The sequence below is a fragment of the Helianthus annuus genome, chromosome 4 (genome assembly GCF_002127325.2).
Source record: "Helianthus annuus cultivar XRQ/B chromosome 4, HanXRQr2.0-SUNRISE, whole genome shotgun sequence".
NCBI lineage: Eukaryota > Viridiplantae > Streptophyta > Magnoliopsida > Asterales > Asteraceae > Helianthus > Helianthus annuus.
In genome coordinates this window covers 192431334-192444047 of record NC_035436.2, presented here as the reverse complement: position 1 = coordinate 192444047, position 12714 = coordinate 192431334, and the positions used below count along the sequence as shown (strand labels likewise).

The following is a 12714-nucleotide window of genomic DNA, read 5'->3' as shown; positions in this document are numbered from 1 at the left end:
CCACGTGTCGTATAATGCTCCATGATGGGGGCATTATAAGCTTCTACCACTACACATGGTCTTACCTTACTCTCCGGCCGGCTCTGATTTTGGTGTGAATCATGGCTCTTGTTTCTTGCTAGAAGTTGCCATTTTACTATTTATAAAATTTCACCTCCATCAAAAAAAATTGGTAACCAAACAAAGTGACAATTTTTTAAAAACCTTGACTACCCAAGCCGATTAAATGACATCGCTTATTTATGTTTACCTAACTTCCATTATCATTTACATGGGTTGGTTAGACTTACTTATCTGAAAACATCAAATTAATAACATCTTTTTTTCTTTCAGTATGAAAATATAGAATATTAATGATTTGACAACTTTAAAAGGATACAACATTTAACACAACTCTTATAATTTATTAAATTGAATTTTAATTATTCAGCCTATGACTTTTGATATATTTTATTACTCAACCTATGACTTTTACTATATAATTTTAATTTTAATTGATACTAAAATTATTTATGTATTGTTCTGGATATAATATATATATTGTCAAATGTGAGGAATGACACTAGTCAGTAGGGGTATGTTTGGCATGGAGCTTTTAGGAGCTTTTAGGAGCTTCTAGCTTTAAGCTTTTAAGAAAAAACTCCTACTCAATTAAAAGTCTTGTTTGGTTGAAGGAGCTTTAAGCTTTTAGGTTAGTAGATTGAAGCTTTTGGTTGAAAGCTACTAGTAGTAGAGTTTAGAAGAAGCTATAAGCTTTTAGGGAAAAATTGACTAATTTAACCTCTAAAAATAAGGAACTTTTTAATGCATCAACTTTCTAAATTTTTAGTTATGTCTATTTTGGTCATTTTATACATTTTATTAAAAGCTCCAGCTACTATACCAAACATCAAATATATCTAAAAAGCTACAGCTACTAGCTACCAGCTACAGCTACCAGCTTACAGCTTTCAGCCACCAGCTACTTTTGCCAAACATACCCTAGATTCTTTTAGTTGTGTTGTAAAAGAAGATCCATAGCTCCCTCAAGACTCACAATCGAATGAATTTTACCTAATCAAAATCCAATTTACTAATAGTGTAAAAGAAAATTGAGAAACAAACAAAGGGATAACCATTCCACTTAACATAATCTAAATTTTAGAGTTGTGTTTTGAATTTACATCGAGATAACTGGTAAACGAGCAATAAGTTACGCCGTTGTCATTTTTTAATAGCAAAACTAAGTCTTTTAAAAACTACGTTCATAGATCTCGATCTCGGGATCATTACTATGCATGACCCTTTGAACTCGACTAAGTAGGTGCATAGCCTCTGATGACAGAAAATCAAAAGTATCGAAATTGGAATGTTTGTATATGTAGTTATGTACCGTACAAGTACTCTAATGCGGTTGCGCCTTTTGGAACAGAACTTTCTTTATGAACATTTACGCCACTATTACAAAACCCTAAACCCTAACTCCAATTTCAGAGCAATTATAGGTTTGAGGCTGCAATCAATCTGTAAATTACATACAATGGCTTTAATCGATACGGCCGCAACTATGATTTTCACATCTTCTTCTTCTTCTTCTTCAACAGCACGGCTTCTTCTTTTCAATAACACCAAACTTCACAAGTTTCCAAACACTATTTCCAATTTTCGCCGCTCAACTTCTCTTCACTTTGGCACCTCAAGCCCTACATCCAGAACTATCGTCACTCACTGTTCATCTTCACCTGCGAGTGGTAATTTTTATTATTTATTGTTAATTTCTGAATCTGAGGTTTAAATTTGAAGTTGAAATGAGTTGTGTGATTTTAGGTTTTAAGTTTTTATTTTATGAAATTTTGGGCTTGAATTTTAGTTTTTATTTGAACTGCATGTATTTGTGTTTATTTGACATAGCTATCCTAAACAATAATTCCTTACCGTTTGTCAAAAGTAGACATGCGGATGGTATAGAGGTAAACTAACGGCATCGATAATTCGATGCTGATGGTACAGGATTAACAGCAGAAATTTTTTAATATTAGTACTTTTGAAGTTTATAATGTATTTATAATATTTGAAAGTTAGTTTAAATGCACGCGCATAGTCGGTTTTAATTCTCTCTGTTTTACTGCATAGTTTATTTTAGCTGTTTCAGATGCATGAAGTTCAGTTTTGTTGTAATGAGTTTCGTGATCTTGCTTGCATGCTTTTATAAACCCTAAACCCTAAACCCTAGCTCTCAGATGGCTGAATTAAGACCGAATGTTTCAATTTAATCATATTTTCAGTTCCTGTCACTGTCACCTAATGTTGAGTATATGTTCAAAATGTCACCAAGATGCATATGGCTGTGAGTTAAGAACAAAGAACCTGCAAGATAAATAATTGAGATACCGTTTTGAGTTATAGATTTTCAGAATGTGTTTTTCTTGTTGTTAGTTTGAGGCATGTCTCTTCACTCGACATAATTATTTATCTTGCAGCTATACAGGTAAATAACGAGACCCTTGCAACGGTTATTGATGGAAAGCGTGTGGCAAAAGACATTAGGGAGGAGATCGCCGTTGAAATATCGAGAATGAAGGAAGAGATTGGGATTGTCCCTGGATTGGCAGTTATTCTTGTTGGGGATAGGAAAGATTCCGCCACTTATGTACGTAACAAAAAGAAAGCCTGCGACTCTGTGGGTATTAATTCCTATGAAGTGCGGTTGGCTGAGGATTCCACCGAAGAAGAAGTTCTCAACCACATCTCAAAGTTCAACGATGACCCGTCTGTTCATGGAATACTTGTTCAACTACCTTTGCCTTCTGTAAGATTCTGAGTTTATGATCAACTTATAGTTTGTTTCCTTGTAAAATTGTGTTATATTGATAAGTTGTAATGTACTTGTTGGATCAGCATATGAATGAGCAGAACGTTTTAAACGCTGTTTGCATAGAGAAAGACGTTGATGGATTCCACCCTTTGAATATCGGTCGTTTAGCCATGCGGGGAAGAGAACCGTTGTTTGTTCCATGCACACCTAAAGGATGCATAGAGCTGTTGCATAGATATGACATCCCCATCAAAGGGAAAAGGGCCGTTGTGATTGGCAGAAGCAACATTGTCGGGATGCCTGCTGCCCTCTTACTTCAAGTAAGTCCATACGTGTTATTCAAAACCTGTATTGGCCCATTAATAAATAAATGTAACATTATATATCGTTATTGTTGTAGAGAGAAGATGCTACTGTGAGTATTGTGCACTCAAGAACGAAGAATCCCGAGGAGATCACTAGACAGGCTGATATCATCATATCAGCAGTCGGGCAGCCGAATATGGTCAGGGGTAGCTGGGTGAAACCCGGTGCAGTTTTAATTGACGTTGGTATCAATCCTGTTGAGGTTAGTAGTTAGTATCAACTAATAGTGTTTTCTCATTTCATTTGTTCAGGCATCCGAGTAACTTATTGTTCTAAAAAGGGTTAACACTGAAAAGAAATGCATATGGTTAGCATAACACTATAACAGTTGTGTGTTTCCATTGGAAAAGTTTTCAATCTAAAAAGTAAAATGCCATATTTGTCCCTGACGTTTGGCCAGTTTTGTGAGTTTCATCCAAAGTTTTGTTTTTCCGCATTGAAATCTTGCATCGCATCTGGCTTGTTAACTCCATCCATTTTTCTTCATTAAGTCGGCGGTATTTCTGTCTTTTTTTGTTAACTTAAAGGGTGATTCGGACTTTTTCACTTTATGTAAAAAGATCGAATACCCATGAAAAAGACCGAATTGCCCTTTAAGTTAACAAAAACTCAGAGACGAAAATGACATTTTACTCCAATCTAAATTTCATGAATAGAACAAACGCTCAGATGATTTCAATCCAAAAAAAGTGTAAATTTATAAAAACTGATTCTAAATATTTGGCTTATGAGGGCAGCTATAACTTTGTTTATTGTGTGAACAGGATCCAGAATGTGCGAGAGGATATCGGTTGGTGGGGGATATATGCTATGAGGAGGCAAGCAAGGTGGCTTCGGCGATCACTCCGGTTCCTGGTGGAGTTGGGCCAATGACAATAGCTATGCTTCTCTCCAACACTCTTTTGTCTGCCAAAAGAATTCATAACCTCAGGTGATCTTTCTTTTTTGTACTGGTGCCAGTCCAATGAGAGAGTGATGTTGTCTCTGTTTTTTTTTTTAACCTAAAAGATTTGATAGATATTCCATATGTAGTGTTTGACGTTGCAGAATGCACAATATCGTAATAATTGTAATGAAGTTTTGTATTTGTGATAAATGATCAATCAAATCTTTCTTTTTTAGTTTAAGGTTCGAAAAGAGAGTTTAACTTTGCATTTGTCCAAGTTAAATTTTACTAGTTACGTCTACCAAGTTTATATTTTTATAAATTTATTGTAATTGTTTTTGAGTTGATATGGCTATATGTTTTTTGTACCTATAAACAATGGATTAATGATGAATGTATTGTGATGCATACTAGATAGGAGGATTTTGTTATACTACGCTTAGCTCCTTTCAATTTTCAAGTTTCAACAGCCTAATTAGGGCTGTAAACGAGTCGCGCCGAGTCGAGCCATAGTGGGGTCGAGCTCAAGCTCGAAATTAATTCAGGCGGCTAAACTCGGCTTGAGCTTTACGTCGGAGTTAAACGAGCCTAAGAACGAGCTAACGAGCCGAGCCATGGGACGAGCCGAGAATAGCTCGAGCCGGACTCGGTTACAAGATGAGCCAACTTGGTTCACGTCATCTCAAATTGAGTTTTTTTAGCTAGTTTTTCTCGAGCTTCTTTCGAGTGAGCTACGAGCCGCGAGCTTTATGAACAGTCCAAAGCCTAATGAAGAAGATTTTGGTTTACCCATCGTAACTCATAAACTACCCGCTTTTGTTGTTCCGTTGTGACTATGACATGGTGCACAAAAACATGGTTTGTTCTCTTCAACTTGTCATTTGGTCTAGGTCCCAACTGTTAAAACGCAGATAAAGTAGAATACTAGATGACAATGATTTCTTCATCACTCAAATTCTCTCCGCGCTTCGTCGAACCTGTCTCAAATTTATCTGTGAGACTTTGACTGCAGCATCTCTGGTGAAGACTGAAGAGATCAAAAACTTGTCGCAACATCCAAAACCTTCTTTCGAAACCTTCTTTCGTTTATCCTAAAAACATTCTTACGTTTATCACATTTATCATATCATCACTGCCTTTTACATATATTTTTTAATCTAAATTGTTTATTATGATAAACGTTTTAGTTTTTAATATCGTATTAATATATTCAAAGTCTACAGATTACTAAAAGTTTATTACGCTTTAAGATTTTACAATTTCTTTTTAAGATTTATACAAGCTTACAATTTTTTTTAAGTTTACAAATTGAAGCCACCTGCACATTTTTGTTTGTGGCTTGTGGGCATTCGTCCAAACAAACACAACATTTAAAAATGAGCTAGAATGGACCTGCGTAATGTGGTATCTGTGGCAAGCATCTACCTGCTGTATGTAGCTTCTAAAAAACAACCATCGCTGATGGTCTAAGCGGAAATGTGAGAAAAAGTTTTTAGCACTAGCTAGTTTTGAAGAATGTAAGGCCGGAAACAAAGACTAATTTAAATTGCAAGGTATTCTTTTGGCAAAGTAGATATTACAACTTTGAATTACACGAAACATAAGATCTCAAAAAGAATTAAGGCAGGATCACAAATGGCAAAGAAGATGCAAGACTTGAGGCCTGGAAAACAAGTCATTCCAACAGCAATCTACAAAATGTGAAATTTCATGTTCAAATTATACATGCTTATAATTTCTGATAATAGAAACGTCGTTAATAACCTGCATTACTTTTCACCCTAATGTGATTTGACTTTCAAAATTGTCACCAAGTTGTTAAAATTGAAGTCTTCGAGTAGCGTTTAACCCATTTGACCCATTTAACATGTTCCTGTTTTAGCTATAGATTTTTTGGGAAAAAAAAAATAGTATACCTGAAGTTCAACTCATTGTCCCATAAGAACTTGAGGCTCAAACTGTAATGGCTTCACAAGCCAATTGCTAAACTGTGGGCTTTCTTTAAATACTTTCAAGGCCGAATTGTATTCTTCAGCCTTCTCCTGTACAACAATTGAATGTATCAAACAACCAAAATCAGCTAAAACGGTAAACTAATGTATATTTGTATATCCTAAGTGAGCCATCAAAACAATTACTTTTAGTCTCTTGTACGAGGTTTCATTTGATGGAAAACTGGTTAACGATCGACTAAGTGACAAGAATGACTCCAACATCCTCTTCCTAATTCATAAAAAATAAATAAGGTTAGACAAATAACCGCAAATTGCTAAAAGGAATAACGAAAAGCATGAGTATTTAACTACTTATAACAAATTTGAATATAAGTTCAGTTAGCTTACTTGCATAAAGTTGACTCCGAAGAGGGGAAAGTGGCCCCTTTTGCCGATGTCCCCTGTTTTCGACCGGTGGTTCCGAGAATGACTTCATGCAGGCCAGATTTATTCCAACTTATTGAAAATCTAAATTCACTTTCATAATAAGATAACCATATAGTTTTAACTTAATCACATTTAAACTCTTAATTAAACCATCTTACCCGCATGTTAAAGTGGATGCAGCAGTTTCAGCATGGCGAAACACCTCAAGAGGTATCGAAGCTACGGAAAATAACGGCTGCCAATCATAAACAAACATTAATATTTAGCGGGAAATGAGAAATCGTACTTGTAATTTGTAAATGATTAATTAATGTAGAAACTAAACTAAAAGGATTATCTAAGCACCTTACAACCTTATTCACTTTAAAAGGACTTGTTAGTTTCTTCGATAACGGTAGTACTCTGTCGGTCAAAGCCCTTGTCAACTGCTCTTCTACTTCCTTATCAGAACAGTTACGAGATTGCCCCACAGTTATTGACGAAATGTAAACCGGCTGTAGAAAGTGAGAAAGTAATGCCCCTGCAACACATAAATGAGCTTTTAGTTACAAATGACCTGTCTATAGAAGAAGAATATATTTTAGGAAAAAGGGAAAATCACCAAAATGGACATTGACTAGTCAACTTTACCAAATTGAACATGGATTGCGTCTGGGGTAGACGCAATCCCTGATTTTTGCGTCTGGCAAAGACTCATACTCTTCAGCCAATAGAAACTTTACACGTGTCATCATCTTTAGTTATTTTTTTTTTTTACTTTTCCACCATGACTTTTAAACGATCATAACTTTTTCATACGTTAATATTTTTGAAAAAAGTTTACACCAAATTAAAGAGAATTTTATTACCTTTAATTTGGTGTATTTTTTATAAAAAAAAAAAAAAATACTATCGTATGAAAAAAGTCATGCTCGTTTAAACATCGTGGTGGAAAAGAAAAAAAGTAGGCGCGGAAACCCATGGCACAATCTCACACAAAATCTACACGTGTCTACCACAGACGCGTTCGTTATTCATTTTGGTAACGTTGACTGGTCAAATGTTCATTTTGGTGCCAAAAAAAGGACAGTCAGGTACGTTAAAGATTTTATAACGAACCTTGGACGCCAACAACGTTCCAACGCGCAATTTTATCAGAACAGCTAACTGACAAAGTTGCATCACCGCGACCAGGTTTCCTTTGGACAGTGCCGATGACATGAGAACAATCACCTGAAATCGAAATCTGCTTAGTACACGCAGGTGATGAAGAATAGCTGAACAATAAAATCTTGATATGTTAACTGATCCGATAAAATCACAAGTTACAGTTACGGTTACCATTGTTCTTCATAGCTGACTCCAAGATTTCCTCCATAAGATCATTCAGTTTGCCTGTCGAGGATATAGAACAACCTTCTTTTACAGAGCTGTTCAAGCAAGGGAAAAGCTGTGAATTCAGGGAGGCGTCTCCACCTACAACAAGTAGAATATACGAAAAACGATTTAACGAATTATTCCAAGAGGTTATAAATAATAAACTCAGTTACAAAATAAAGAAAAGATAGCCTGGAAAAGTTACAAGGCAACTGTGATATGTATAAATGCAACTGCCAGCCCGGTCTCATCTTGTATTTACCACCGCCAAAACCTCCTGCCTCCTTATAGAATAGGGAGTCTGCGGCAGCTGCACCGGGAAGCTGCATGCTACTCTTTTGGATCTCTGAATAGAAGTATCTGGAAAAGATTGATTTTTTTTTTTGTTTTAAAATCAAAGTAGTAGTAGTAAAAACAACATCCTGGTCTCAAAATATGACTTGATGTTAGCGAATTTTGATAGGTCAAAAAGTCAGTATGAAGTCGCAGACTATTAACAATATATGAAATCATATACATGCATACAGGCTACAACAATCCGTCGACGACTAAATCACTCACTCTTCTGTCTAAAGGTTATAATACTCATATCATTACACAAACTCACAAAAAAGATGTGTGTTTGACTTATGTGGTCAACGCTACTTCTCCCGTCTCCCAGTCCTAGAAGCCTGCTCTAGCATGAAAACTATTATCAAATTTAGGCTACATTTATCACTTTGCAGTAAATGTTGTAAAAATTAAGCTTTCGCAAACCATTTTTCCAAAATTAAATAACTTTAAAGTCAATATTTGTCTGTTTGGCTATGAATGTCAAAGTATAACTCTGCTCTTAAAAGGGGCTTCAAAAACATAGTTCTATCTTCATAAAAAGCAACCAGATTTCACCAATTCTGTCATCATACATTAAAGGGTGACAATGCATTAACCTTAATATCAGATAAAAATGCTATAAATTCAGAAAACAGAGTCTCAAAAAAAAAAAAAAAAAAAAGAACCTTAGCAAAGCTCTTCTGGCTACAATCTCAGCATGAGAATCATTCAAAACATCACCAGCAACACTTAAACGCGAACGCCCAATACACTTAGTTCCTGTTCCCAGTGCAACCACTTTCAATTCTGCAAATTCACCAATTCAGCTTCAAGTTGTAATTGATAATAAAATGGAAATGAAATAAGATGGATAATTGAGGGAGGGGAACCTTGAGAAGGGGAAGAAGTGAGAAATGCGGCGAGAACGGTGACTTCACGGCCTTGGGGTTTTCCTTTCTTGGGGAGACGGTTGTAGGCCGAGAAGACCGTGTGTGAAACCTTGTCTCCCCATTGTTTCTTCTCCGGTGAAGTCATTGGAGATGGAGGGAATTGAAATGAAGGGCGATGGAGTGGATAATTGTTGATAAAGTGAAGAAGAATCGTATTTATATGAAGGAAGTTATAGATATAGTCCCTTTACTATGTTTTAGTTAACATGTTTTGTCTTGAATGACAAACTTTTTACATTTTCCTTCATTCACATCCTTAGAAAGAATCTCTCGATCGTCTATTGGCCTAGTGCTATCTGGTGTTTATCTTAGTAAAGTGGTGAAGGTTTGAGTCTCACGGAAATAGACATTTCCACTTTGACTTCTAACTATTTTGGTTGCTCTTTCTAGTTTTTTTTTTATTTTGTCTTTAGACGTTGATTGTTATATATTTTAGACCACACGGTGTGTGGGGGCGTGAAATGGTGGCGTTATTCGACATGTGGCTGCCACGTCAACACGCGTCAGAAAAGTGGTGTGGGGCATAAAAAAGGAGTGGGAGCGGCATTGTTAGTGTATTTTTATAAAAAAGTAAAATTTAAAATCCACCCACCAATCAAGAGCCTACACCTCACAATCCAATGCCCCCACGCCGGTGGAAAACTCCCCGCCCTCATCGCCTTGCCATGTCCACGCCACCACAAAGGGTGGTGTTCTCGACGTGGAAAGACCACCACGCCACTTTTATATGCCCACACCGTGTGATGTTAGTATAATCTAGTGAGTAAAAGTTTAAATTCCTTGTTAAATTAAAATATTTTTACATTATACGAAATTTAGTTCAATAAAAAATGGATTTGATAATAATAGCTAAAGATTAAAAGAGTGAGATGGTAGTTTTAGAAGAAAATACAACATAGAAATGTCTTTTTATCCATATATTATGTGGAATTCATTTCCGAAGTTTGCAAAAATCACATTCCTTCAACTTCTCAAAAAGTCATAAGGGTGTAAGGAGTGGTTAAACACTTTGGAGTGGTAAACCAAAAAACCGACTAATTAGAGCGTGCCATGTCAATCAGTCAAAAATGTTTAAACTTTGCTGAAAAGTGTTGGCAATGGTTTAAACATTTGGTGAAGTGGTAAAGTTTTTAAATAAAAAAAAGGAAAAAAGTGTGATTGGTTGAGATTGGAATGGACCCCACCCCACACCCCCCTCTCTCTTTCCTTTCTCCTTTCCCGCATCGGTAAAGCATCACCGATTTTAACCCAATTTCGTCAACATTGTATGCGGCAATGGGGTTGGCAGTGGTTTGCCGCCCATTGCCGAATCGGTGATCTCCGTTTGCCGCCTCCACTCCTTACCCCCTAAGGAGGGGCAAAAGTCACTTTGCCCTTTTTTAACTTGCAGAAATCACATTCCCCCCAACTTCTTAAAAAGTCAAGTCACTTTGCAAAACACTTTTTTAACTTATAAAAGTTAATAAGTTGCCAAACACTTTTTTCACTTATAAAAGTTAATAAGTCAACAAGGAGTTTCAATAAGCAATCCCAAACATGTCTTCAAAATTTCTAGTTTAGTGTTTAGTGCACCCACAATACTTGTTGCGTGAAAGCGTCCGAAATTTTTAAATCCCCCAAATCCGAGCAAGGGGTATTGTGGAGGAAGTCCGAAGGGCCCTTCGAAAATCAAGTCCAAGATTCCAAACTAGTTACGGACGATAAATAAAGGTGCCACAACTAAAACAAAAGTTAAAATCTTTTAACAACCAATCTTCAAAACGATAAAACTAGTAATAATGCCTTTAATAGCTACTTGTTTAAAGAAAAATTATATACTTAGACCATGTGTAGTGGTAGAAGCTTATAATGCCCCCATCATAGGGCATTATACGACACGTGGCGTCCTAGTCAGCAAGGGGGCATTATAGCAAAAGTGGTGTAGTGGGGCATTATGCCAATAACCCCCATTCAATCATTTTACAATCATTTCACAATTATTTTTTTTTTAATTTAAAACACAAAAAAAAACTTCATTAATTTAAAAATAAAATTACATTACTTGAAAAAAAAAAATAAAAAAAAAACTGAAAAAAAAACCGAAAATAAAAAAAAAAACAGAAAAAAAGCTGAAAAACAGAAAATAAAAAAAAAACATAAAAAAATAAAAAAAAACATAAAAAAATAACATGATCTAGAGTCCATATTTTTCTCTAATTTTTTGGCGACGCATTTGCGCAAGGATCAACGCATCGCCTTGTAGGTGGTCGATAGGTTTGGACAAAAACTCGATGTCCTTTTCCATTTGTCTCGCCTCTTGCATCTCGTTAAATTTTTTGGTTTCGGCCACTCGTTCCTTCATAATCTCATAACGTTGGTGGCCGAGGTCGCGAATGTCTTGGAGACGACGGTTCATCTCCTCGAAGTCATCCTTTAACTCGAGATCGGAAGACGACTCGACCGTTTTTTTCCCGGTTCCCTTTCTTCTACCGGTGGGTCGGACCAACTCTTCTTGAATGCCCTCGTCAACGTCCACCGCCTCATTTAAATCAACATTGCGGGCATCCGATGTCGGAGTTGACGGGTCAACGGAGGATGATGTTTTTGACCTTTTAGCCCGACGTCTACTACTAGACGTCATTGGATTAACTACCGCCCACTTTGGACTTTTTCGTAGTAGCTCCCAACACTTGTAGTACGTGAAAGGGCATTTTGTCCTCTCGAACTCCTCCAAACTCTTCGTTAAAACCCCCACGTCACCTTCACCGCTCGGCCGATTATCGTAGTTACGTTGGAAGACTTCTTGGAACGCATGACACTTGTTGTTGATGTCGGTCCATTTGCTAGAAATGGAGTCTTTGTCCCGATGTTCGCCTTGACCCCACGTGCTAAAGAAGAGTGCATGAACCCTATCCCAAAAAACCGGGCCCGTTTGAAAGTTTGCTACAAAAAAAAAAATAAGTTGTTTGTTAAAAAATAAATTAACAAAATAAGTAAAATAATATTTATATAAAATAGTTACCGGTCTCTTCGTCCTCCGAAATGTCGACAAACGCCCGAGTCAACGCGTATTCCTCTTCCTTCGTCCATTTGATTATATTTTTTGTACGCCGCGGTGCGTCCTTATCCTTCTTCTTATGCGACCTTTTGCCGCGTTTCGATGTTTCTTGCACCGGTTTGGGTTGCGTCTCCGGTACGACTTTCACATCGGGTTCGGCTTCGGGTTGTGACGGTTGAGACCCGGCGGCTTGACCATAGCCGAAAGTGGGTGGAACAAACGGAGGGGCGCCACTCAAGTAAGCCGCGTAAGTTAAAAAGCTCGGGTCCATGTCTTGAAGGTTGTACGGGGTTTGCGGTTGGGTTGTGTTCGGGTTTGCGGGTCTAGCGGGGACACCAAAAGGAGGGCGGTATGGATGCATGATTGTATAAAAATTAGAAGAAAGTGGGTTTTTTTTTTATAAAAGTTAGAAGAAAGTGGGAGAGAAAGTGAGTTTTTGTATAAAAAATGGTGTGAATGTGGGGTATATATTTATAGTGGGAATATTTTAAATTAAAAAAAATAATAAAGGAATGTTACCGTTTGAGAACGGTCAAAAAAGTGGGCCCCATGTGATTTTAAGCGTTATATTTAAAACGCCGGGACGATTTTTTTTCGAAAACCACGCCCCAAAACGCCCCCTGTAATGGGGG

General features: G+C 36.8%; 2 protein-coding genes across 3 annotated transcripts; one reads left to right on the top strand and one right to left on the bottom strand.

Moving 5' to 3' along the window:
- Positions 1-1392: 1392 nt before the first annotated feature.
- LOC110937667 (bifunctional protein FolD 4, chloroplastic) lies at positions 1393-4287 on the top strand. The gene is made up of 5 exons (XM_022180115.2): positions 1393-1730; positions 2460-2788; positions 2878-3114; positions 3195-3362; positions 3925-4287. Exons 1-5 carry the CDS (start codon positions 1520-1522, stop codon positions 4093-4095), a joined length of 1116 nt encoding a protein of 371 aa, XP_022035807.2. The 5' UTR covers positions 1393-1519; the 3' UTR covers positions 4096-4287.
- Positions 4288-5566: 1279 nt separating this feature from the next.
- LOC110937666 (tRNA-specific adenosine deaminase TAD1) lies at positions 5567-9186 on the bottom strand. Of its 2 annotated transcripts, none has more exons than XM_022180113.2 (11): positions 8986-9186; positions 8782-8902; positions 7989-8143; positions 7742-7882; positions 7526-7639; positions 6781-6947; positions 6586-6662; positions 6389-6508; positions 6185-6269; positions 5963-6088; positions 5567-5737 (listed from the first exon to the last, which is right to left on the bottom strand). In XM_022180113.2, the coding sequence occupies exons 1-10, from the start codon at positions 9128-9130 to the stop codon at positions 5975-5977; spliced, it is 1239 nt and encodes a 412-aa protein (XP_022035805.1). In that variant the 5' UTR covers positions 9131-9186; the 3' UTR covers positions 5567-5737; positions 5963-5974. The 2 variants fall into 2 exon arrangements, with proteins under 2 accessions (XP_022035805.1, XP_022035806.1); XM_022180114.2 differs by having other exon boundaries at positions 7748-7882.
- Positions 9187-12714: the final 3528 nt, after the last annotated feature.